We start from the raw sequence: 25,358 nt of genomic DNA on the forward strand, positions 1-25,358 counted from the left end.
TGTTCCATTTGTTCCAACATGTTCTATTTCCTTCATATAAATGAAAAAATATAGTTGAATTAATTTCAATGAAAATGTTTACACACATAATATAACCGCAATTCCTTACAATTAGTAACACAATGACAAATAGTGAATAGTCAAATCCTTTATTGTAACAAAAGCACCCCCCCCCCCTCCCCAAACAAAGTTATTTTAATTAGTTAGACATTTCTATTTTAACACAAACAAAATCACTCAAATGTGATGCGAAAGCTCTTCTCCTGCTCCTTGCGCCGGTTGTCGCACAGCTTGGACACCTCCTCCACCCTCCTCTGCAGAAGCACTGTGAAGAAGGAAGGAAGGTCATCCTTACACAGGGCACAAGCACAAGCCTTAGGCCTGGGTCATAAACAGACATATTTCACAGGCTTTATGGAAGTGAAAAATCTAACGGAATGGGTTTTAAGCAATTGCACGGAGGCGGAAATTAAAATAAAGTTGGTTTCAAAAGTAGCTCAACAAATGAAGTGAAATCTGTCCAGGTACTTTGAATTCCAGCCATGGATATGACCATTACCAAAGGCTGAGAGACAAAGTACAGATATACAAGTCAATGGCACGTGCTCAATATGCATAGCATCTCCACTTCATTAAAACTACAATGATCCGTTGCAACCTCCAATTCATTGGCTCTCTCATCTTAAAACAAGCAGAACCGTTGGCCTTCAACCCTGTTATCAGATGTTTACATATGCAACGGCTTTCCAATATTCACCTGAATTTTGGTCGATCCACTGAAGAGAGTCCATGTGTGCGTTCAGGATTTTGCAGATCTGTTGAAGCTGAGAAAATAGTGAAAGATGAGTGATAACAGTGATATCAATCGCAGATTAATTTATCCCTACATATCATTAACCCTTTCTCCTCTTCCAATTATCAGCCATTATTATATCTTCTCCCGATCCAGGTGATCCTCATCATCTCACCATGTTCTCTTTGCAAGCTCTATACATCACCATAACTCAAAGAATGCATTTTAAAATTTGGTCAAGGGTGCATGCTGGTTGTCATTCCAACCACACTCATTAAAAAGATGAATTTAACATCAAACTGAATGACGACGAGCCGAAACAGTATTGTGTTAAAATGAGTTAAAGGAAAAAATACGTTGTTAGATCTACATCTAAATTCTTAAACAGCAACTGCCGATTGCATCGCCCAGGGAATAGGAGGGTTCAGTCGGATAGGGTTCTGTGCTCATTGCTATCTAGCGTCTCCTGCAACTCTATAGGTCACCCGTAGATAGAAGTCAAAGCCGCACATGAAAGGTCTTGCTCCGACTCAGCTCTATGCAAGCTTAACTGTAGTGAGCGCTGTGTAAAGCAGCAGCTGTCCTCCACGCACACACTGGAGGAGAACCGTGGATATCTGAACTCTCCCGAATCAGCGGTGGGGGTTCGCAGCATGAACATGGGATCAGTTACAGATAACTGGGCACTTAAAATTGGGGAGGGAATTGGATATACTCAGCCCCACAGTGGGCACCAAATTTATATTTTAAAAAAATAAACTAAATATAGATTTGCCAGACTCCCATAGTGCCCTGGGCTATACCGGGTCGCTGGTGTCGGCAGGCCCACTGGAGGTGTTGAGGTGCTCAATGATCTCCTTCAGATCCTGGGACATCCGCTTCAGCTGGGCATCTACATTCTCTGCCAGCTTGTACCTGTGGAGAGAGAGAGAGACATCTGCCAGTCAACAGAGAGGAGCGGAGGGACATCTACCAGTCAGCAGACCCACCAAATAGTCTGATTTTAAAAAATTAAGATTACTTCCTAGCAATACCCCATAAGTCAGCTCTACATCTGGTATGCCTTTCAAAGCTGCCACAGGAATCAACGCTTATAAAATATATTACCCTTACGAAATCTAACAAATGTGCTACGAAGAACTTTAAGCAACTTTAAGCAAGCCATTTCAGCGACGTGCGGGACGTGTGCGGACTCCCTCACAGGGACGAGGACCTACGTTCTCTCGCGCTCCTCGTCTGCGTTCTGCATGTAGATGGTGCCGCTCTGTTCTTTCACCGACTCCTCAAGCGGAGTAAGCAGGTCTTCCAGCTCCTTCTGCTGAGACAGGATGAAATCCAGCTCCTGGTCCAACCTGTGACCGGGATAAAGCCTCCCTCAGTCAGGTCACGCACCGGCACTGCTCTTCAACAGGTGTTTAGGCACAGTCTTCCTCAGCATTACACACATTACAGACGCAACCACATGACTACTCTCCTAATTTATAGCATCTTGCAGAGCACATGTTTGCAAGCAGAACAGTTAGTGGCCCAAACAACATTCTGTACCTTCGCTGGTCCAGTTTCACCTTCTCCATCTCTCTGTGTAAGGATGTGATCTACAGAGACAGAACATCACAGGTTAGAAGATTCCCAGCTTCGTTAACGGTCACTGATGCATTGCTCATAGTATCCCTTAAGGCTTATTTTGTCAAACCAGATCTTTAGAAAGTCAGTCATTTTTGAAGGGAGGACATTCTTTAAAATCCACTGCAGTGAAAATTGTGGTTTTCTGGCTGCAATGTGTTGGAAACCAATGGAACAAAGCACAAACATGTATACAAACGTGCAATCCAACTTTAATAGAAAACTTTCTGAAACTGAAATTTTGGCGGACGGCTGAAACAAAGTTGTGTCAAGACAATGCGGTCATCCTCAAGTTGGCAGAGTAATTCCCCCAGGCATACTAGCGGCCGCCCAGCTTTATTTGAAGACCAATTTTAACCAAAAGGTTTTCAACAGGTTTTAGCAAGTCGACATCACCAAAGTCTGCCACTGGTTCCCTCCTACCTATTCTAATACATTGCAGATTACATGATAAGAAAACTACCAAATGTACGGTTCTGATTCCAAAACGTGGTTGAGGCGACATGTCTTCCTCAACCAGACAAGCAATCCACAATGCGAACATTCGTCAACGTTTCCCAACATATTCAAATTTCTTTCTGTTTCTGTGACAGAGCCTCTATGGGCAGCCCCTACCTTCTCTCCATTCTCCAGGAGCATGCGGTCCCAGGCGTTGACCTGCGTGGCCTGCTGGAGGAAGTGCCTCTCCTGGTCCTCCAACTCCAGACTCCATTTGTTAATGAGACTCTCCAGCTGGGCGTACGACATCGTTGGAGGTGCGCTGGAGGGGGACAGATTACAAGGCCTGGATTTGTGACTAAGGACTGACTCTGCTAAATGCACAAATGTGAGGACAGTATCTCAGAGAGAGGCACAGGCCTGGACCACACTGCCAGGCTGAGCAGAGAGAGGGACGGGCCTGGACCACACTGCCAGGCTGAGCACAGAGAGGGACGGCCCTGGACCACACTGCCAGGCTGAGCAGAGAGAGGGACGGGCCTGGACCACACTGCCAGGCTGAGCACAGAGAGGGACGGCCCTGGACCACACTGCCAGGCTGAGCAGAGAGAGAGGAGAGGGCAGGAGGCTGGCGGCGTGAGGACCGACGCTGTGCGCTGTGGGCAGGGCGGGTCTTTACCTGGTGGCAGCTGCAGCGGTGGAGGTGGCTGTGCCGGTGATGGAAACCGTGGGGCCCGTGATCGGAGCCACGGAGCCGGAGACAGTGGGGGCTGCGGGCTTCATACCCAGAGAGAAAACTGTGGCAGCACCGGAGGCAGGAGCAGCTAGAACCGCAACAGGAGCAAACGCATAATAAATCTGAACGGTCACGCAGAGGAAAAATGCAAACACGTTTGAGCTGCATCTCAGCTCCCCACTCATGCTCAACTCTGAACATGAATCATGGCTTTACCAGCCCGGCTTTACACAACTAAAACTACATACTCAAAGCCAGTTGTTACTTGAAGCACTACACTCGGTTGCCTTTTGCATCTACTATGGGGCTTAACTTCACGTATTTATGACTTATAAAATTAGAGACGGGAGACAAATTAAAGGAAAACCCAACATAGTGACTTAGTAAGGTGTTGGGCTGCCAGAACAGCTTCAATGCGCCTCGGCATAGACTCTACAAGTCTCTGGAACTCTACGGTCTTTCCCATAGATCTAAATGCAGATGTTACTTTAGTCACTCTTCCTATTGAAACACTAGCCAGTTGAGCAGTCTTGGTGACTGAAGCTCTTGCCATCCGTGCCCCAATAATGAACCCTCTTTCAAAGTCACCTTTTTTTTAAAACTTACATAAATTGTGCTGGATAAGAGCATCTGCTATTGTAATGTAAATGTATGTAATGTATCATACCAGGGCTTCTTTACTTAGCAGTGGTCTTTATTCAGATCAAATTTAACAAAGGGTTCATTCTCAAATCAGATTTATCCTTTCCTTGACAGTTTCAGAATAAATGTATAATCATCTACAGTTTTTGGTGCAGGACTACTGTGAGCTGTCCTGAGTATAAGATTAAGATTTTTTTTTGTCAGAAGTCTTTTGATATAATTATGAATTATAAAAAGAGGAGACTATTGAAGCCACAAAATATTGCACAAAATTAGGCACAAGGGCTTCCAGACACTTGGATTGGATAATTGTGATAACAGTCCAGGAATGCAGTTTTACTCTCTGACTTCATGAACAAATGTTTGATTAGTAGTCTAAAGAGGACGCATCACAACATTTACGGTTTTGCATTGAACAGACGCTCTTACACAGGCGACATTTCCACGTACAATCCATTTGATGTACATTTACTGCCGCAATACTGGCTAAGTGCCTCACCCACCCAAGCGTACACTGGAAGAGCTCCAGCAGGGAATTGAACCTGAAACCTTTCATTCATAAGCTCCTTATTCATTGTAAAACACTGCCATCCTAAAATTAGTGATAAGAAATGGTTTCCGACGCAGGTATACAACACAGCCCTGTGACGTTATCAGTACACCTGAAGCCTTGGCATGTACCTGATGTGGCAGCGCTGGTGGTGGCGGCTCCCAGAGGCTTTAGCATGAAGGCCGCGGCTCCGCTGGGGGCCGAGGAGGTCGTAGGGGCCACAGCTGCGGTGGCCGCGCCCACTGTTAGCCGAGAGAAAGCAGGAAGTGACACGTTACAGCGGGCAGTGCCTCTGACGCAGCCCAGAGCCGGCTGGGCTCAAGACCCTTCGTGGAGGTTCCTTGAGTGCCGTGCGGATTACGAATGCCCACTACTATTTGAATTTGGGACAGGCATACCAATATGGACAGCGAATGCAACCCATTTGAGTTCTCAGACTCCCTCACTGAAACAGGTATTTTCCTGAGCAGGCAGGTCTGCACAGGTCTGTGCAGCCCCGTGCAGGTGGAGGAGCGGGCACTCACGTGTGAAACCTGTAGGCGCTGCAGATGCGATGGAGGCGGCTACTGTGGAGGCCGTGAAGAGGGAGGAGGCGTCTGCAGGGGCCGGCTGGCTCACTGGCGCCGCCGCGGCGGGGGCCGGAGTGGCTAATGAACCAAGAGAGCGGGAAGACCACCCAAAAACACAGTGAGAACACACACAGGATTCAACACAGGTAGGGCCCTCTCCTTATTGAACACACAGATCACTGTGGACCTGTTAAAAGCTTTGACTCAAGAAGCCTTTAACAAGCACCAAACTGCAGCCTCATCACATTTCAGGTGATTATAATATTAAGGACTAGCCATTGCTCCAAGCTCCCCATACCTGAAGGTTTGACTCCAAACGCGAACCCTCCCGTTGGGGCTGTAGTCCCTGGAGCGGTAGTAGTCCCTGGGACCACTGAACCCAGAGTCAGGCCTGAGAATAATGGACAAAGCATCACTTCCGTTCCCATAAACTGTGCCTGCAATTACTACAGGATTAAAACACTGGTAAAAACACAGGGTTTCACTAGTGTGATATCATTCTTCAGGTCAATTTTCATCACTGAACTCAGGAAACAACACGTTTCATTCACCTACCACCATTTGAATGAACAAGTAACCATGCATTGTTTTTTCTGCCATTCAGCCATTTTTTTTGTACCTAGAGACTGCATGTCACCCAAACTTAAAAATAACTGTTTGATGACTTTTAACTGTACTGTTTAGAACCTAGAACAATTTAAGCTCAGGAATAATAATAATAATAATAATAATGATAATTTCCAGCAGTTTCACTGCTTACACCGCTAGTTAAAACAATTGCATCAACAGAGATGAACTAAAATTATGCTGTGTTAGAACGTCTCAAAGAAAGTCTTCCACAAACTGAAGTATTAGATGTTTATAATGTACATGTTCCATTCTTTAATGCCCTACAAAATAATATTATGTATGAGAGGTTGGTGCAGATGCATGTTCCACATTGTGTCCTTGTAGACCTGCGGATTCACCTGGGTTCTGACCCCCCAGGGAGAGGGTGGCAGAGGGTTGCACTGGGGCAGCTGCAGCAGTGGTGGTCCCAAATGAGAACCCGCCCCCTCCTGCAACTGTGGGAGCAGCGGTGGGGTTTGCCTGGACCTGGGATTTAAAATTTTCATGAATATTCAGGGCAGGAACTTCACAGGAATAAAAAAGAAATTGTGGGGCTTACTTGCACATGCTGCCTTTACCATGTCGTATACATATAGAAACATAAACCTTTTATCTTAGCATGAGCAGACGTACTTGCACAACCTACTAATAGTACCCAAAAAAAAACAAAAATTAAGTTGAAATTTAATTAAATGAGTTTACTTTTTACATGGGATTATTTCGCAAGAATAACAAGAAATGTTGAATAATGTATTTCCTCTGAGGGGAGAATTCACTGTGTATGCAGAGGGTTTCATTTCTACTGAACTCCCAATAAATGGACTGCTGACAATTATCTGTGCATGAGATGCAAGAGTGGAAAGTCCCATGGAAAGTTTCCAGGAATTTACCAGAAATTTTCCAACCCTGTGCAACCCTACCTGGACCTTAGGTCCCCCGAAACTGAATCCTCCCAAGGACTGGGTGGCAGGGGGTCCCCCCATGGAGAACCCCCCTGTTGGTGCTACTGTGGCGGCTGGCTGAGTCTGGGCCGGAGCAGCTGGGGTTCCTATGCCAGTGCTGGCGCCGAAGCTGAACCCTCCACCCGCTGGAGCCGCGGCGCTCTGCGTGGTCATCCCCCCCAGCGAGAACGCTGCCCCCGAGGAAGGGGCTACGGTGCCCAGCGTCAGTCCCGTCGGGGCGGGCTGTGCTGCTGCTGCCATACTCAGGTTGGGCTTCGGAGTGTTGGTGCTGCCAAACGAGAGGGACATTAAATGTACGCTGCACGGTCTGTGGTGCGGGACATGTCTTCAATCGCAAAACACGCGCAGGTCAGACACAGGCTACCAGCTAACAAGCACACAGAGCGCTTACCCAAAAGAGAAACCGCCAGTATTAGCAGGGTTCTGCGCAGGAGTGCCGAAGCTGAACCCTGCGGTCGTGCCAGTGCTGCTTTGGGCGGGAGATGAGAAGAGCCCGGTGGCCTGAGGGGCAGCGGCTGGGGGCTGAGATTGATTTGGCGTTCCGAAAGAAAAGCCCCCACCCCCACCGGCAGTAGAAGTGCTAACCATACCAAAGCCAGTGGGAGGGACAGCCCCAGCGGTGGTCTTTGGCGTCCCGAAGCTGAATCCAGCGTTGCTGGAACCAAAACTAAAACTCATTCTGCTACCTGGAGAACAATGACAAGATGCAAGGAAGGCTCCATTACGCAAACCAAACACGTTTCACCTCTTAAAGACCTACACTGCACGCCTAACTACACTCGAATATTGATTTCATTTGACATCTGAATGTAGAGTTGGCTAGTCTACACAGCCAGTATAATCATCTCACGATAAGGAGTCAGCTTGTAACTTACTACACTTAGCATTTTAATGAGGTCACATCTGTTGGTTAGCCAAATTAACACCTGCATTCTGTTTAACAGGTCAATTCGCTTGTTGATGGCTTTTTAAAACAACGAAGTCACCAGTACCAGCTAATTTAGCGAAGTACATCAGCACTTTCCTATGGTATCATATCCATCTACCTCATCTGTGTCTGCAGCTAGACTAACATAGTCCAGTTATAGTCACATACCACTCGTATAGTAACACTGTAGCTAACGCAATAGTTACGGTTTACTTGCCAGCTAACTGATAAAACAGAAACCGAAGAAACTCTTGGTAATTTAGCTGGCTAGCTAGCCCAGCAGCGATGTATTATCTGCGCCATAGGGCACAGTAAACTAGCCAGTGCTAATGGGGTAAATTATAATTAGCTATACGTAATCCTGAACATTAGTAAAGACCCTCGTTCATATTACATATAATTGCTATTAACATAACTTACAGAACGTTTATCCAATTCCCAACCCACAGATATGAACTCTTTCCGAAAAAATAGCGGCAGCAAGACTATCACACTTGCGTCAGGCAGGGTTCAAGGACCCATATTGTTGTTAACTACGTCAATGCCGGTTGCAATCGGAATCTGCTATACACATGTCTGCACGTTAGAACTCATTGCCCTGGCCTGGGCCAATATTACGAAATTGACTCGTTCTTTCGCCGCACCGCTCCCCCATAATTTAAATTCCGTTTCATAGTACAAGCCATTTAATGAATTCATGAAAATGGCGAGAGGTCCTTCCACGTCCTTAAAAACAGGCAGAGCATGAGACGCCTGTAGTGTTGCCAGATACTGTAAAACCCCTATTTTGAGGAGATTTAGAAAGAAACGGAGCGACTGAAATGCGGAGGCTTTAAAAAGAAGGTCAGCTGAGGACAAGGACATGTTAACAGACACTAGTAGTAGCCTAGTGCTGGTGATTAAGTGTTGACCGGTGGTTAAGTGATTTTGTGATTTCTGGTTGTAAAGCAATCAGAAAATAATAATCTGAAGTTTATCATAGTTTGCTGTGTGTTATTTAAAAATTGTTTTAAGATTGCTTTGACAACACCTAGCCCATTTAGATAAGTGGACTTTTTATTTTCCAGGAAATTATTTCAGTTGAGAATGTGGTTTAGACTAAACAGAAACTCATAACGATTTAAGAGCTTCCCTTTCTCTAGAAATTAGCAAAATGTGTTAATATTTCAGAATTTCAGGTCATTTTCATACGTGTATTGCCCATTTAGCGCAACAGTTTATTGTGTACATGGAGAGGGTTTTTTTTTTTAAATGACATAGCCTACAGTACGCAAAGCCATTATTTTCCAATTAGACACAAAGTTGTTTGATGATTTTCAAATATCAATATCGGTGTTTTCTGCTTCTCGCATATTTGTTATGCTGATAGAAGGAGTGCAGCGTTTGAGTATGGTTATGCAGTAGGCTATGCCTACAAATGAAGGCATGAACCCTAGTATAACCTCATTATCCCACCGATCCGTAAAATGAACGATTTCCGTAAAGCTGGCAACCCCCGTCGTCTTGGAAACCGAAGCGTTTGTCTCCACCAGTCATTGCAAACTTTTCATGACACTTATCTAGCTAGCGTTAGCTAATCTTACCAGTCTGTTAAAAAAAAACAACTTGACAGCCGATTTTGTGAAATCGTGTGTCAGTTTATAAACTTAAAATGGAGGGATTCTCTTCAGTAACTAATCTACAGGCGCTCTCAACCCTGCTGAACCCACCCGACGAAGACGATGAAGGGGATAGCGCCGTACGTACAAAACTTGCACATAAGAACCAGGACGCAGCTCACGATTGAAGTTCCTGGCTATCAAGCTGACTGATAATGAAAAGGATTCGTAAGCGTTTCAGTCTTGCTAAGCTAGCTAGCAAGTTTAGGTACAGCATTTTGCAGTAACGCTGAAACGCCGTATATGCTTGCTTAATGTTTTAATCTGGCTGTGTTGGCTGTGTTGACAGCAAGCAAGGAGTGTTGGTAGCTGGGCATACGTCCGTCATTGAGCCTGGAGGATTGATTGGCATACAAAAGTAATCTCTACTGGACCTACTAAACAGCCCATTGGATACGTTGATAGTCCCCCCCAATACCTAAGGGGATTTGGTATTGGGGTGTTTGATACAGCTAACGCCAGCACAGTTTCCATAGCTAACACATAATTCTGGTAACTTGATTTGTATTACATGTTTTTGTTTACGTTAGGCTTGTACACACGGGGCCTAATTACTTGAAACAATTTAGGAAACATTAATTTGTGTGAGCTAATAGCCAATATTGTTTCTTGTCACTTGGCGTAATTTTGATATCAATACTTTTAATGACAGGCGTCATTAACCAGTTTGAATCAATGACTTATAGACAATGCTTTGTATGTGTGAGTAGCTTGACTTTTTATGTACGTTGAAAACGTGTTTTTCCTCAGATTGTTTTTTTTTTTTTTACCTTGGCTGGGTTTTTATTATGTTTGTCAATTGCAGTTTGTGCCATCCACTGCAAAGCTAGGGCCTGGACATATTGGCCCTGCAAAATCAGCCGAAAGTAAAGTGGGTAAGCTTTTGCTCCATGCCACAAAACGCACGCACGCACATTTAATGTATCAACTACGCACTAAATTATACGGAATTTCTATTGTTTTACTACTTTGTTTAAAGGAGGAGTAACAATGATCAGGGTTAATAAAGGATGGCATTCATCTTCCAAATATGTTATTAATTATGCATTAAGATAATTAAGTATGTGTCCATTTGTCTTCAGCCACATCACCCTATATCAAAGACAGCAGCAAAGACATCTGGAGTGAGAAGGAAGTGGCTGAAGGAGCCCAGTTTGATGACATCACTGACCCACGACCACAGCCTGAGTACATTTGCATTGTCAAGCACATCACACCATCACATTAAGATGCTTTTTGTAAAACTCCTCATCATTTTGAAAGCCTTTTAGCCTTTTCTATGTGTTATATGACATTAAATGGTTCATACATTAAATACATGTACAGATTACACTCAAGTTACTGTGTCTGTCTGTGTGCAGGTATGACATTGTGCTGAAGCAGCGAGTAGGCACAGAGGACATCTTTCTGGGCATGAGCAGAAAAGATCCCTCTTCCATGTGTTGTGAGAGCATGGTGGTAAATACTATCTCTGCTTACTGTCACCACAGCTTCTGCGTTGCACAGATCAGATAACACACAATGTTCCCAAAACCTTTATGGATGCATTTTAGGAACACGCTGATGTAACCAAACTTGTTCCTCTTCAGGTGAAAATAAAATTGCCAGGCACAAAGTTTATGGAAGTTGTCCTGGACGTGAAAGAAAAGTTCCTTGATCTGAGAACACCAAAATAGTAAGAAAGTATTTCCTCTTGGCCCTGTCACTCAGCCACCTTTATTCAAACCCCCTCTGTTGCTGGTTTACATTTTGTGCTGTCCCTTTTATGAATGAATTTAAACATTTTCCCCAAACCCTTTCCCTGATCCCTCGCTCCTCCTCATTAGAGTGTGACTCTAATGTCCCTTCCTCTGTTCCTTGGTGCAGTAGGTTGGGCCTGCATCTGCCCCACCCTGTGCACAGCCAGGAAGGGACAGCCCAATTCCTTTCTGAGAAGGAGGAGCTGGAGGTCACGTTGCCCATGAACCGGCCAATGGACTGCATAAACCTGGCCTGAGAGAGGAAGCTGGAGCTTGCCTGACATTCTGAATGTGCGTCTTGGAAACAGTTCAGGACGCGTCGCAAGTTCTGGGTCACATGCATGTTTGAAATACTTTTAACTCTGTAGCTGCCAGTAAAAATGAATTGTCAATGAAACAAGTTACTAACCAAAACATGCAATAATTAGAAAAAAATTGTTCTGAATATTGGTAAAAATAGGTGTTTGTTTTAAAATGGTCAGTAACCTTTGTTCATTTAACTGGCATCTAAAAGGTCCAACAATTCCAAACCCAGGTTTGCTCTTGGCATTTTGATGAACACTGATGAACTGATGAACTGAGAATACTGAGAATAAAAACATAGGTGCTTTGAGAGGCAGATATAGACATTCCCTCTCACCCTCTGGGACTAACATTTGAAAAGAATGTCTGGGCAGATGGCTAACACAATGTAGTAGCGGAATGCAGTAAGTGCATGCGTTCAGTTTTATGCTCCAGTAAAGAGATGTTAGTATTACCTTTCTGCACATGTGCATATTTATATGGAGCAATGGCAACTAATGATCCTTTCATAAAGACAGCATCATTTGAGAACAGTATGGTAATCAAATTTGTTGAAATTTCTTTCTATACCAGCTAAAAATGTTATACATGCAGTTGTTCTAAAGCAGTAAATTATGGCGAGGCTTTGTAGTAACTGTTACAGCTTAATCATTTGTATCACTGTGTTCTTGCCATCTTGAATGTAGTTTTTAATGAAGGGTGATTCACTTTACTGAACTCACATTGCAAGTCAATGAACCATCGTTCATCCATCTGTGATAGCGTAGCCCTTCAAACTGTGGCCCTGAAGAGCCCGTATCAACTTTGCTCTAGTATTCAGCACCTGAATGTTAATAATGTGATAATGGTTACGAAATGTGCTGTAACCATTCACCCACATACACGTACTATCTTACTTATGGACTAACTTGTTTTGGCTGGTGACACCTATGTTGGTTGATCATTCATAAAGACCGGTTCTTGTAAACAGTGAATCTGAGGCGAGACAGTATGTACTGTATCTATTTAAAATCCATTGTACCTTAAGGCTTCGGATTGAATCTGGACCATGGCAGTGCCGACTGTGGCCAGTAGCTCCATAGGGCAATCCACAATAGCTTACTGTGTCACCCAGGGAATGGGGGTGCAGAGTTCAGTTGGATCAGTTTTTTCAGTGCATTGCTATCTAGCGACCCCTGCTGGTTGATTGGGCAACCGGTATTATTACATTACATTACATTACAGGCATTTAGCAGACGCTCTTATCCAGAGCGACTTGCACAACTTTTTTTTAAATTTTTTAAATTTTTTTATTTACATAGCATTTTACATTGTATCCATTTATACAGCTGGATATATACTGAAGCAATTTCGGTTAAGTACCTTGCTCAAGGGTACAACAGCAGCGTCCAACCCGGGAATTGAATCTGCGACCTTTCGGTTACAAGTCTAGTTCCTTACCCACTGTGCTACACTCCGTCCTGTATATTGGAGTCAAGGCCACATACTGTATGAATGGTCTCAGGGTAAAGGCACACATCCTCCAACGAGATCATCTGGCATCACTCTCGCCTCCCACAATTGTTTCTATTTTTAAAACAGTGCTTGTTCAATGTATATCAATTGTACATTTTCGAAATCCCCACACAGCAATAATTAACAAGCCCTAATAATAATTAATAATTATTAATAATTAATAATAATTAACTGAATTTTGTGGAATGGGGACACAGGACTGTCGAAGACATCTTGGTTGGTTGGTTATTGCACCATGTTCCAAATCCAATCGCCCTGCCCCCTTGCCTTGCATTGCCAGCTATCCCAGCATGGCTTGCAGACGCAAAAACTCGGCTCCCATTGAAATGAATGGAGGCGATTACAAAGACAGTTCTTGTCGGAGGATGTGTGGCTTTGCCTTTAGTAGCTCTATAGAATCTTAGCCGTAGTCTGCGATGTGAAAAGAAGCAGTTGGAAACACCATGTGTCCCAAATCAGCAGTGGGTTCCACACATGTACATTACTGTGGTTGCACACAATTTGCCATTCGAAATAGGGGTGGGAATTGGATATTCTTTGTCCTGTGTTGGGTGCCAAATCTTTTTATATATTTAAAAATACATTCAAACACATTTACATGAACAACTGAATAATGGTCTTTAATTGAGCTGTTACTGCACATGTCTTATGCACATGTCTGATTATCCTCATAAAAAGATACAAAGGGATCATTCAGAAAGTTATGATAACTCCTGGAATATGAAATGTGAGATATCCATCTTTAAATTCAAATACAAATTTCTCTTGCTAATATGTTCAGGGGCACAGTTGTAATGACAAAAATAAATGCCGTTACATTTATCTGTGGTAGCGCAAGCACCATTAATACTACATTTACATGAGTATACAGTATGATTCTGGGACCAGCTGAAGAAAACTGCACATCCTTGCCAGTGGTTGTAAGCAGTTTCTCTGATGTAGTGAAGCTTGTGTTTCCTGAAGTGTATCAGGCATACACTGTAGTTCTTTGTGACTGCATAACCTGTGTATGAAACAATATATTGAGAACCCCATTCCTGTACATGTTGAGCAATGTTGTGTCCTGTTGTCACTTCTTCATGCATAGTACAGTAAAAAGAAATGCGAGCTAGCTACTCCTTCCATCATGCCCAGTCCATGTTGCCAGTGTTGCTTGACTACCTCTGGGATCTGGCGAGATCTGCAGGTGTCACGGTAGAGCTGACGCTCTGGGCTGTGGCTGTTCGCTGAAGGCCTAGCTCAGGGGAACAAAACTGGAAAATTATTGTGACTGTTGAGTCAGCCTCAGCCTAAACCACACCCCCAGACACACACCACAGGGGAAGTCTGAAGAGCAATCCAAGGGACGATGCGTGTTCTTCCAGTACGAGCTGTACCTTTCTGAGAGTTTTCTGCCCCTGAGTGCCTCCTGACTTTCAGGCATTCTCCGCGAGTTCATGTTTTTTTACAGCAGCTTTACAGGAAGCATAGACTAGAAAGACTAGAAAGGTAGAAATTGAACTCATGAGAACACATCCTCAAAAAACTACTGGAATGAGCTGCTCAGTCTTTCCTCAGTTAGTTGTGGGTGAAAGTCAGGTTCAGTATTGCAGTGCACAAGATCGATAGAATCACTGTGTGTGTTTGTGTATATGAAGGTTTAGCAGTATGGTAGAATAAACACTGCATGAGTGTACATATATTTCTGTATGTTGGACTATGAAGCGGCCTGAAGGCAGTGGTACACTGGCTGCTTGCCTCACCTGTCCCACCCAAGTCAGGCCCACCCTCCCCTGGTTTGCTCTTGCCAGGTCCACCCTCTCCAGGCCCACCCTCCCCAGGTCCACCCTTCTCAGGCTTGCCCTCGTCAGGCACATGCTCCGCAGCGTTGTCGCTCTCGCCCGCATCAGGCAGGACGTAGCCAGCGCGATGCAGCTGCTGCTCCAGCACAGTGATGCGCTGCTTGAGTCTCTGCTGCGTGGTGGCGTACTCGCTGAGCAGCCGGGCAAAGCGCGTCTGCAGCGTGTCCAGTGAAGTCTCCAGCCGCACCACCTTTTCATCCACCTCCTCCGCCGGCGGTCTGGTGGCCGCGTTCTCATCCAGCAGCCCCTCCTTCATCAGAATTTCCCGTCCCCTCTCCTCCAGCACTCGCTTGGCGTCGGGGTATTCTGTCACAGCCTCCATCAGGTCGTCCTTGGACAGGCAGAAGAGGTCGGAGTAGCCTATGCTCCGGATGTTGGCCGTTCGCCGGTTACCCATTTTGCTGCCCTGGATGTTGAGGATACTTATTTCACCAAAGCAGCTGCCAGCTGTCAAGAGGGCATATTGTGTGACACCATCATCCGCTACCACCCCTAGCCGGCCCTCCTTGATGATGTACATCTCCTTGCCGATGTCACCCTTGCGGCAGACGTAGTCGCCGGGACTGAAAACTTGGGGGCGGAGCTTGAGTACCAGCTCCACCAGCAGCCCTGCCTCACAGTCCTGGAAGATTCGCACCTTCTTCAGCGTTTCCAGGTGCACGTTGATGGCGATTTCGGCCCGCAGCTTGTTGGGCAGGTTCTTCAGCACCTCCTGCTCATCCACTGCCTTCTTATTGGTCCACAGGTAGTCGAACCATCTGATAACACGCGCTTCCAGCTCTTTGCTGACTCGCCGGAACTGCATGTAGTGCTTGATGGCATCGATGCGAGCTTGGAAATCCGCTCGCGTGGCATTCATGTTGGAAATCATGGAGCCCACATTACCCACAATCGTGGCAAAGATCAACACGCCCACCAGAAAGTCGAAGACCACAAACAGATACTCTTCATCCCGGACAGGTGCTGGCATTTCTCCAATGGTTGTGAGGGTAAGGGTAGACCAGTACAGGCAGTAGACATAGGTATGGGTCAGTGTGCCATACACTGAGTCTGTGGCATTGGGGTACACCCATGAGTCAGAACCAAAGCCCAATGACTTAGATATGGCAAAGTAGATGCAGGCATTCCAGTGGATAATGACCAGGATGTAGAGCACTAGGTTGCAAATGCGAAAGATGTTGGGGTAGTTGGTGCGTGTCTCTGTGCGGTCGAAAAACTCAAACATTCGAGGGAAGCGCAGTAGCCTGTTGAAGCGTAGCTGAGGTGTGTGGATGCCTGTTGCCAGGTAGGCCAGGTCAGTGGGAAGGATGGACACCACATCCAGCTTAAACTGCAGTGTGTGGACGTAGCTGTCCCTCAGCTTGGACAGGTCCTTTACCAGGAGACCCTGTTCAAGGAAGCCTACAGAAAACAGCACTACCATCAGTCCAGGCTGGGATCAACTACATAAGCTTCATTTGAATTCTGTCACTAAAGACCAACTGCAAATGTTACAGTTGCTCAGTTAACTATAGAGGCCTTGCAATTAAGCCAGGAAGAACTGACCTGTTCGCAGCCGAACACAGGTGTCCATAATGTAGACAACATCTGAGAGGTAGTCCAACACCAACCAGAGAATCCAGCTACTGGTCTGTAGCTCATCAAAGCAAGCTCTGCAGGACAACAGAAAGAAAAGTGCTCCTTCACTCATTTTTATGCATTATTGCTGGCAGGGGAAGTAACCTTGTACATACAAGATCCTCATTATTCAAATGATATCAACAAAGCATCAATCTTGTTACACTCATGGCTGGCTGCAAAGGCTGGTCAAGCAAATCACATTTGAATCACTACCTCCTACTGAAGCATCACCTATCAGGATATAATGGTTAGCAGAAGCACATCACTGGAAGTGCATCCCTTCCCTCGCAGCAGTGTGACCTGATCACGCTCATAGCACTGCAGGTTATAGGCTAATAAAGAACTCATGCAGTGTTTGAACTGAGAAAAATCCCAAGACTTTGCTGCAAAGAAAACGAGAATCACAAATGAAAAAGATGTAACATGAGGGCATGGCTTCAGCACAGATGGATTATCCCGCAAATAGTGTCCCCTGGGTTGTCTAGATTACCAGTCTTTGAAATCTGTATTCAAGCCTCTCATTATTGCTTCAGATCTAGCCTCACTTGGCAATGTGATAACCTACAGCCTGACCATGTTGACACTGTGAAGCGAGATAAGTCTAACCAAATTGGTACTTTGTGAATTAACCAATAGTCAATTATCTCTTCTGACAAATCATGATCTTGTGTAGGTAGGACTCAGATTTCAGGCATATAACCTCCTTACTCAGACCTGATTATATGCAAGGCAATGACGATGCAAGGGAGAGATGCATTTCCATACCTTGCCACTAGGAGGCACCAGTTGTAAAGCACAGCAACAGAAATGACAAACAGCCAGTAATAGTACATATCATCTGAGGGTGCCACGACAAAGACATGTGACTTCTTCCTGTTGGAAAAAAGAGGAACTGTGTAAATTCTGCCAAATTTCTGCCAACATACAACATGCCATAACTCACTTTCACATTACGAAAATGAGTAATGGCATTCCATGTACATATCATTAACAAAAATACAAACCATTTCACTTGGTATTTCATACTGTACAAAGAAAAGAGACACCATGGACCTGACTATTGCAAATTCATCCTTACAAATGACACTAACCTTACAGTAAATGCCACACTAGTGTTCATTATTAATCATGCTAGAAAATTATGAACACTATTGTAGGCACTAGGCCTACCCCCTAGCTGCCCATTAGTTCTTAAAGCAAATAGTCCTGTGCGTTGTAAGTATTGTGAGTCAACCTCACCACAATGTTCCATCATGAAAGGCAGGTCAACTGGGGTACATCTTACCATGCCCTTAATCTGGAAACATATTGGCTTTCCCTCACATTACTGTTCATTCTCAATATGTCATTAGTACCTTCCTGTCTGTCCTGTATGAGTTATGAATGGATTGTAGGATGATATCCGTATTTCAAATATTTGCTTATACTGTATATTCCCCTCTCTGAAATTCTGTGTGATGATTTTATTATAAACAGAGTGATAAAAACAAAGATAAGCAAGCTGATTGATTGAAAATACCACTGTTTGGATGGAACACTGAGTGTAACACGTAGAAATGTACGTATGCTGGATTGGGCACAAAGGATAAGATATAATACGAAAACAAATCACTGTATGTATCATATTTGTATAGTATTTGTACTGAAATTTTGATTTGTTAACTGTATTGAATATATTGAGTATAAAAGTGGCCATTTGCTCTCTAAACTCTAAAATCAATCTTTTCACTTCATCAACAATGGTCTTTGATCTGTTTTAAGCTAATTTGTTTGTATTACTCAATTGCTCTGTTTAAAGCAGGATATCTGAAATAGTAGAACTTAGCAGAACAGGTAGAGGGTGCACTCACACAGATTGTGAAACACATAAGCATATACAAAAACACAGGCACACCTCACGCACATACACACACACACACACACTTTTGATGGCATACTTTGTGTCCCCCTTGCCATCGTTGCTGTTGCGACTTGGGGCGGCCTGCAGCTCGGGCCCACGGAACCGCTCCAGGAAGGAGTCTGGCCGTTGTTGCTCCTCCATCAGGCTCTTGTGAGCCCATTCTCGCAGGGTCACCACCAAATTCACCAGCCTGGCACACAGACAAGGAACTTCAGCTTTCAGTGCACATGATCAAATGGTATTGCCTTTAAATTTCCTCAGAATGAACAAGACGATCACATTCTGTACCCATTCAAGCTCACCCTGACTAAGCCAGACTCACCGTGACATGGCCCCTCTCCCACGGAAAGAGTTGCGCGAGTTGATCCCATTGGGCTCAATGGTGGCCACCCGCTGCAGCTCGGAGGATGTGTCATCACACACAGACTGCGTCCTGCAGAAAGAGGGGCAGGGACAAATCCTCTCTTTCACAAACAATGTTAAATCAATCCCGCAGCGGTAGCACAAGAAGTATGCGGAAGTGCTCCAGTCTAACTGCCAAAATAATCCCTTCCTGTACATCTCCATGATGTGTGGTGAGTTTTAGTTCAAAATGGCTGCCATACTTCACCCAGATGAGGTCATCCACTCTTCATGGTAAAGCATTTTAAGATCTACTATATAAAATCCTGTCATAGATCCAGTCACAGGGGTTTATGAGACATGGAGCCCCAGTCCATCCTGCAGGATAAGAATGCCTGGCCACAATTCTACAGTACAGTAATGGGAACAGTCTTTTACTGGCCCATATGACACATTGGGGACAATGAAATAGCCAGTTCCATCAGCGAAATAGCCCATTCAATCAAAATGTTGTTAATTTAACTGAAAAATATAAACATTTTCTCAAATTCACACACAATTCTTAGATGAAGACAGATGTACTGTATGTGTCATGCACACATTCACACACAGACACAGACACAAATACACACCGGCTTAGAGTGCTCTCTGCTCTCTCAGGCTCCTCCTCCAGAGCTGTCTTCACTGACAGCCGATGGACCGACAGGTCTTCACTTTTTTCTGCCACCTGGCCAGTCATCCTGTCTGTCTGTAGAGAAAAGGACACAGTCACACACCCAGAGACGCAGACACACATCCAGAAATGCAGTCACACACCTGAGACAATGACATACTCAGAGACAAGTCACATACCCAGACACATACCTGAGATACAGTTACGCACCAAGACAGAGTCACACACCTGAGACACAGTCACACACCCAGACAGTCACACATCTGAAACCCAGTTACACACTCAGACAAGGCCACACACCCAGAGACACAGTCACACACCCAGACACAGTCACACACCTGAGACACAGTTACACACCAGAGACACTGTCACATCAACAACAGCTCACATCTCTGAATTATTGCTGCTATCAGATAGCTGTGCACGGCAGAGGAGCCTACCGAACATGAACACATTATCAATACACTGCCCATAAGCCTACTGCCACTCAATAAATAGCTCACACATGAAGAACACAATAAGCAACTCAACAATATAATCAGCAGCACAATAATATTGGATAGCATAAGAATCTGCAGTAAGTCAAATCGGACAGCAGCAATACGCACAGGCCACAACACAGGAGCCACCAGCGTATAGGTCCAATGTAGCCTGAAAGGCCTAATCTGGGTGGCAGGGTAGTGTAATGGGTAGGGAACTCAGCTTGTAAACCCAAGGTTGGATACCAAGCTTGCAGGTTTGATTCCCAGGTACCATACTGCCATTGTACCCTTGAGCAAAAACTATACTTCAGTATATATCCAGCTGTAAAAATGCTAAATGTTGTTCATATGTCACTCTGGATAAGAGTGTTTCCTAAATGGCAGTAATCTAATAATATTAATAATCTCGCACTAACATTCCAAGTAGGTCAGGGTAGAAGCTCTTCTTTCTTACATTTCCAGCTGAGTCTGCAATGATATCACTGAAAATCCAGGGTGCTTAACCAGTCACTTTCTAAGGACTTGCGAGTGTGACTGCTCAGCCTTTCTTGTCCCATAGTGATCTAATTTTTTCTTTATCAGTGACAGTTTAGAAAATGAATGCTCCCCAGACGCATTAGTCACAGACAAGGTGACAATGTCAACATTCGATAAAACGTGTAACATTCCTTTTCCTTTTAAAAGTTCCCACGCGCCTTGTTGTGGCTTCTTTGTGGCTGATGGCTAACTAGCCAACATGAGCTAAAATAGACATCTGCAGGAAATTGTGTGAATGTGTATGCACTGTGCTAGCTGTACTATGGCCAAAAGTATCTGGACACCCCTTGATCTGGGGCTGTTTTTCATGGTTTGGGCTAGGCCCCTTGGTTCCAGTGAAGGCTAATCTTAATGCTACAGCATTACGGACAATTATGTGCTTCCCCAACAGTTTGGGGAAAGTCCTTTCCTGTTTCAGCATGCCAATGCACCCAGGCACACAGTGAGGTCCATATAGAAATGGTTTTGTCGAGAATGGTTTTAAAGAACTTGACTGGCCTGCACAGAGCCCTGACCTCAACCTCAGCCAACACCTTTGGGATCAATTGGAAAGCCAACTGCGAGCCAGGCCTAATCATCCAGTCAGTATCCCACCTCACCAATGCTCTTCTGTCTGAATGGAAGCAAATCCCTGCAGCAATGCTCCAACATCTAGTAAAAAACCTTTCCTGAAGAGTGGAGGTTATAGCAGCAAGGGTGGACCAAATCCATATTAATGCCCACAATTTTGAATGAGATGTTGGATGACAGGTGTCCACATACTTTTGGCCACGTAGTGTACATATGGGTGTGATGTTCAGGTGTCCACATACTTTAGGCCATGTAGTGTAGCTAAAAAACTACATCCACTTGTGATTGCAGAAACTGGCTATTATAAAGAACACTTGAACATCTTGTTTCATCAGCACTGAGCTAGCTCAGCAGTTGAAATATTTGCAATGTTTATTCAATTTAGCAAGTGTCCACTAAGTGCTATGCTGTTTTGCTAAAACAGTTTAGCTGTAGAAAACATTCTGAGACTGTTTTGGCCATGGTTTTGGCCCAAAATCAAATTGAATTCTAAAGGCCATTACACACCAGGCATTGCACACACCTGAGACAGCCCCAAGCCCAGAGACACAGTCAAACACCCAGAAACACAGTTATACACCCAGACACTGCTACACACCCAGAGACACAGTCAAACACCCTGAAACACAGTCACAAACACAGACACAACTAACATACAATTGACCCAGTATAGGCAATCCGATGCTATCTAAAAACTTTAAAAAAAAATAATTATATTGTTATTTTGTTTTTGTAAATTATTGAATGTGCCATTACCATTCAAAGACGAAAAACTATTATTATGTTATACCAGTGGCAGCTGCTGAGCTGAAAATTGTTGTGGTGGAAAACATTCTCTTAAACTGTTTATTAGTCTTGTCCTGTTTACAATCATTTTCATGGATTACCAATACAACTATTAATTTATAGAATACTTAGTACCATCAGATATAGCCAGTTCTCAATTAGGCTATAAGGTAAGTAATTAAAGTTTTATTTGCATTGCAAAATTATGCATGTTATCAACATAATTTAAAATTCAGGATACATATTCTCTTCCTTCTCAGCACTCGCACTGGGAGAATATTTATGGCAAAGACCTGCAATGTGCAGATTTTCTAATTAAATGATCTTGACGGGCAGGTTTTGTTAGACAGTCTTTATTGCAGGTTGTACTGAAAACTATTTCAGTCAGAGAGGTGTATTTTTTTCATTAAGTGTACTTAGTGATTAAAGGGGATTTTTCTAAATTGAATTTACTGTTTAATCTCCCAAAGAGATTAATGAGATTAACTTGAGCTGTGTGTTTACCTGCCAAGGGATTATTCAGATCATTGGCACACTTGTTAATCAAAGGAAATGAAAGAAAACAGGCTGAGACCAATGCTCAGTCAAAGTTTTCTGCCCTATCTATTTTCAGCTTACGAGCTGCCACTGCATTATATTTTATGCTGTGCTGTGAAAATAGAGATTATGCTGAGCATATCTCACTCTCCAGTTTCTTTCAAAATTGTAAGAAATCATTCACCTGTGTTTATGGAGGTTTGTGCCATAATTTTGGTCGCTTAACACTGAAGGGTTCAAAAAACACCTCAGGTGCAGTTTTTCTGTTTATGGGTAGAAGTCATGGTATATTCAACATTCCAGCCACTGGTAGTGTTTTCTGGGCAGTTTTTCTCCCCAGCTCAGAAGTGTTTATGGAAGTGTGTGACAGACTTGTGTGTAGGGACAGTAAGTCAATGGGGACAACTTGCCAATAGCCCTGGGGCTTCTGAGAGAGGCCACTGTCACCGTGGAGACAAATGTGGCATCCATAGCAACAAAAGGTACGACAGAAATGACTGCTGCCCTCATTGTGTTGGAAGGAAAGGGCAGAGTAACTGGGATGAAAAGAGAGATAACGACAGGAACATCTGATGCCACTATAATAATTTCTCAACCCATCCTGACCTAGCATCATTTTTGTAAATCCTTTGTCAACTTGTATCATAAGTTAAGGCAGGGAAGAACTTGTCCTGTGCCAAAATTGTAGCGTACTTTTCTGGTGTCAATTGCCTATTACCTGTTGATCATATTTTGTTAGTAGACTGCAGCGTATGGAATCATGCACTGTAGAGGGCATGTTAGTTGGTATATTGAGTTTGGCCCTCAAAGTACTCAGGTTTAAAACCCTGTTCTTATCAGCTTTAGCCAGCAAATAGGGCATTAGTGGCAAATGCAGGAAGTCAGCAGAAGAGTATAAAATTCTACCAGTGCCTCTATTAACAACTAAATTAATGTTTCCATATACAGAATCCTGTCAGACGTCTATGAGAAGCCTATGCTATCATGGCAGGATTGAACAGACAGCTAATGAACAATTTAGAGCCTCGTTAACAGTGTTTTACTAATTGGGCAGTCATTAGGGAGCTTGGTGCCTCAGACACAGTGCACAGCACTCTGCTCTGTTGGGTTTTGTGTTCTCATAAACACCTGTAAACAAACCACACAGCAATGGCGCTCACCCACACAAAGAAACTAGGAATTTCTAGGCAGGCTATGCCACCGCTTCACTTCCAACAGGTATTAGCACGGTTGGTAACAAAGTTGGCACCCTGATAAATGTTTTATCAAGTTGCATCATTTATCCTACAGGTAATTGACATACTGTACTGTAACAACTACTGTGCAAGGCTTTGAGACCTCTGTCATATTTTCTGTGGATTAGAGTAAGCTTCAGCCAGGATAATGTGTGATCCCTGTGGTGTGGGCTGAATGTTCACATTGACAGAGCCTGCACGAAACTTAACAAGACTGTTCTGTATTTTCAAGTAGTGTGTGAGAGAAGAGACTGACTGCACAGGTCACAATCAGTTGGGCACTCACCTGTTTGTCCTACTGTACTGCTTGCTGTTACTCCAAACTCAAAACCTTGCTGACTGTCCTTCTTGGAAACATTCGCTCCATCCGGAAAAACACTCCCATAGCGGGAGACTCAGAGACCGAGCTGGTCCTCCAGCAACCCTGCTTCCAGATCCTGCCCCCTCTGAACTGTATACCTCGTCCTTTTAACCTCCCGTTCCTCTGTCGGTCTTGGCTTCTGTCCGTGGAGTCACCTTCCAGCTTCTGAAAGCCACCAAGGCATCGTGAAGGCAAGTGATATTTACCAAAGCGAGCTGAGAGTGAGAGGGAGGGCTGGTTTCTTTGAGAAGAGGGGAGGTGAGCATGAAATGTTGAAGCACAGCTGTTGCCTCCTCCTCTTCTCTCACTGAGGACACAGGGGATAACAGTGCCCTCTCTCTCTCTCTCTCTCTCTCTTTCACTCTCTGTCTTTCTCTTTCTCTCTCTCTATGTATGCATGGTCAGAGGATGTCTCTCACAGAAGTGGGAGAGGTAAAGACATCCATGCAGCTTCATGCACACATTATGCTTTTGTCCCCTTGAGGAAAGAGACCCTTTCACTCCTTATTTTGAAGTGGCACGCAGCAGCTCTGTGTGCCACTCAGTGTCAAGTGATGAGCTGTCCACCATGTTACAATACACACCCAGCTTGTTACACACGCCTGATTTCAATACAGAGCTAATTAGTGTCATACAAAATCTAGCATTAAATCTACTCCCCAGTGCGCCACTCAGGAAGAGAAATATTTCAACGCAGAACCCCAAGAGGGGCAAGCCATCCCCCCTTCCACCCGGTTTGTCTTTCCCCCTCATCAAGCACTTTGACGGACTGTGACGGATACCTTCAGCAAAGACTGGTTAGACACATGCAGGGGAGAAGAGAGCTCCACTGGAGAGCCCTTTGGAGAGGAGGAGAGGGTTTGAGCAGCAGAGAGTGGTGGCAGCGTCTGTATAGGAAGAGACAAAATAAAACCTCTTCCAGTACATTTCCCCAGACTGCGCTTCACGCATGGTTCAGTTCCGCTCTAGCACGCTCTAAAACTGTTTCCTCATCTTTCCCGAGCACCACACACAATCGCAAACAAACTCACTCACTCACGCATACGCTCAATCCCACACTCATTTTTTTACTTACCCCAACATCACTCCCTCACTCACCCATTATCACCCCTAAACCCTAATTCCTCTCCTAACTCATTCCCCTCCTAATTCACTCACTTCTCTACACTCAGTAATTAAAACCTCTCTTCACTCCCTCATCGCCCTCCTTATTCACTCACATCTCTACTCACTCATTCCCCTCCTAACTCATTCACTCACACCCTTACACTCCCTAATTCTCTTCCAAACTCATTCACTCACAACCCTACAGTACACTCCCTCATTCTCCTCATAACTCATTCACTCACACCCCTACACTCCCCAATTCTCCTCCTAACTCATTCACTCCCAACCCTACACTCCTTCAT

General features: G+C 44.4%; 3 protein-coding genes across 4 annotated transcripts; 1 reads left to right on the plus strand and 2 right to left on the minus strand.

Annotated features, from left to right (window-relative positions):
• Nucleotides 1-133: 133 nt before the first annotated feature.
• nup62l (nucleoporin 62 like) lies at nt 134-8,506 on the minus strand. Of its 2 annotated transcripts, none has more exons than XM_064350269.1 (14): nt 8,271-8,506; nt 7,314-7,608; nt 6,881-7,190; nt 6,320-6,446; nt 5,650-5,742; nt 5,307-5,429; nt 4,914-5,024; nt 3,534-3,678; nt 3,032-3,176; nt 2,339-2,388; nt 2,011-2,145; nt 1,597-1,708; nt 758-824; nt 134-325 (listed from the first exon to the last, which is right to left on the minus strand). In XM_064350269.1, the coding sequence occupies exons 2-14, from the start codon at nt 7,598-7,600 to the stop codon at nt 234-236; spliced, it is 1,797 nt and encodes a 598-aa protein (XP_064206339.1). In that variant the 5' UTR covers nt 7,601-7,608; nt 8,271-8,506; the 3' UTR covers nt 134-233. The 2 variants fall into 2 exon arrangements, with proteins under 2 accessions (XP_064206339.1, XP_064206340.1); XM_064350270.1 differs by having other exon boundaries at nt 8,345-8,504.
• A 216-nt stretch (nt 8,507-8,722) lies between these two features.
• dnaaf6 (dynein axonemal assembly factor 6) lies at nt 8,723-14,099 on the plus strand. Its single transcript, XM_064350276.1, has 6 exons — nt 8,723-9,588; nt 10,314-10,383; nt 10,591-10,696; nt 10,870-10,966; nt 11,098-11,183; nt 11,375-14,099. Exons 1-6 carry the CDS (start codon nt 9,502-9,504, stop codon nt 11,502-11,504), a joined length of 576 nt encoding a protein of 191 aa, XP_064206346.1. The 5' UTR covers nt 8,723-9,501; the 3' UTR covers nt 11,505-14,099.
• A 396-nt stretch (nt 14,100-14,495) lies between these two features.
• On the minus strand, nt 14,496-24,363 carry LOC135262891 (cyclic nucleotide-gated olfactory channel-like). The gene is made up of 7 exons (XM_064350268.1): nt 23,875-24,363; nt 19,401-19,516; nt 18,749-18,859; nt 18,464-18,616; nt 17,292-17,399; nt 16,452-16,558; nt 14,496-16,307 (listed from the first exon to the last, which is right to left on the minus strand). The coding sequence occupies exons 2-7, from the start codon at nt 19,505-19,507 to the stop codon at nt 14,623-14,625; spliced, it is 2,271 nt and encodes a 756-aa protein (XP_064206338.1). The 5' UTR covers nt 19,508-19,516; nt 23,875-24,363; the 3' UTR covers nt 14,496-14,622.
• Nucleotides 24,364-25,358: the final 995 nt, after the last annotated feature.

This window comes from Anguilla rostrata, chromosome 9, assembly GCF_018555375.3.
Source record: "Anguilla rostrata isolate EN2019 chromosome 9, ASM1855537v3, whole genome shotgun sequence".
NCBI lineage: Eukaryota > Metazoa > Chordata > Actinopteri > Anguilliformes > Anguillidae > Anguilla > Anguilla rostrata.

Excerpts from the sequence above, each read along its gene's own strand:
- LOC135262891 (XM_064350268.1), bottom strand. The coding sequence starts at position 19,507 with ATGACTGGCCAGGTGGCAGAAAAAAGTGAAGACCTGTCGGTCCATCGG. Across the intron at positions 18,860-19,400 it reads GCAGAGAGCACTCTAAGCCG|GACGCAGTCTGTGTGTGATG; the intron begins GTGTGTATTTGT and ends CTCTTTCTGCAG. Across the intron at positions 16,308-16,451 it reads CTGTGTTCGGCTGCGAACAG|GCTTCCTTGAACAGGGTCTC; the intron begins GTCAGTTCTTCC and ends TGTTTTCTGTAG.
- nup62l (XM_064350269.1), bottom strand. The coding sequence starts at position 7,600 with ATGAGTTTTAGTTTTGGTTCCAGCAACGCTGGATTCAGCTTCGGGACG. Across the intron at positions 6,447-6,880 it reads TCGGGGGACCTAAGGTCCAG|GTCCAGGCAAACCCCACCGC; the intron begins GTAGGGTTGCAC and ends TTTAAATCCCAG. Across the intron at positions 825-1,596 it reads CTGCCGACACCAGCGACCCG|CTTCAACAGATCTGCAAAAT; the intron begins GTATAGCCCAGG and ends CTATTTTCTCAG.
- dnaaf6 (XM_064350276.1), top strand. The coding sequence starts at position 9,502 with ATGGAGGGATTCTCTTCAGTAACTAATCTACAGGCGCTCTCAACCCTG. Across the intron at positions 9,589-10,313 it reads ACGATGAAGGGGATAGCGCC|TTTGTGCCATCCACTGCAAA; the intron begins GTACGTACAAAA and ends TGTCAATTGCAG. Across the intron at positions 10,697-10,869 it reads GACCCACGACCACAGCCTGA|GTATGACATTGTGCTGAAGC; the intron begins GTACATTTGCAT and ends GTCTGTGTGCAG.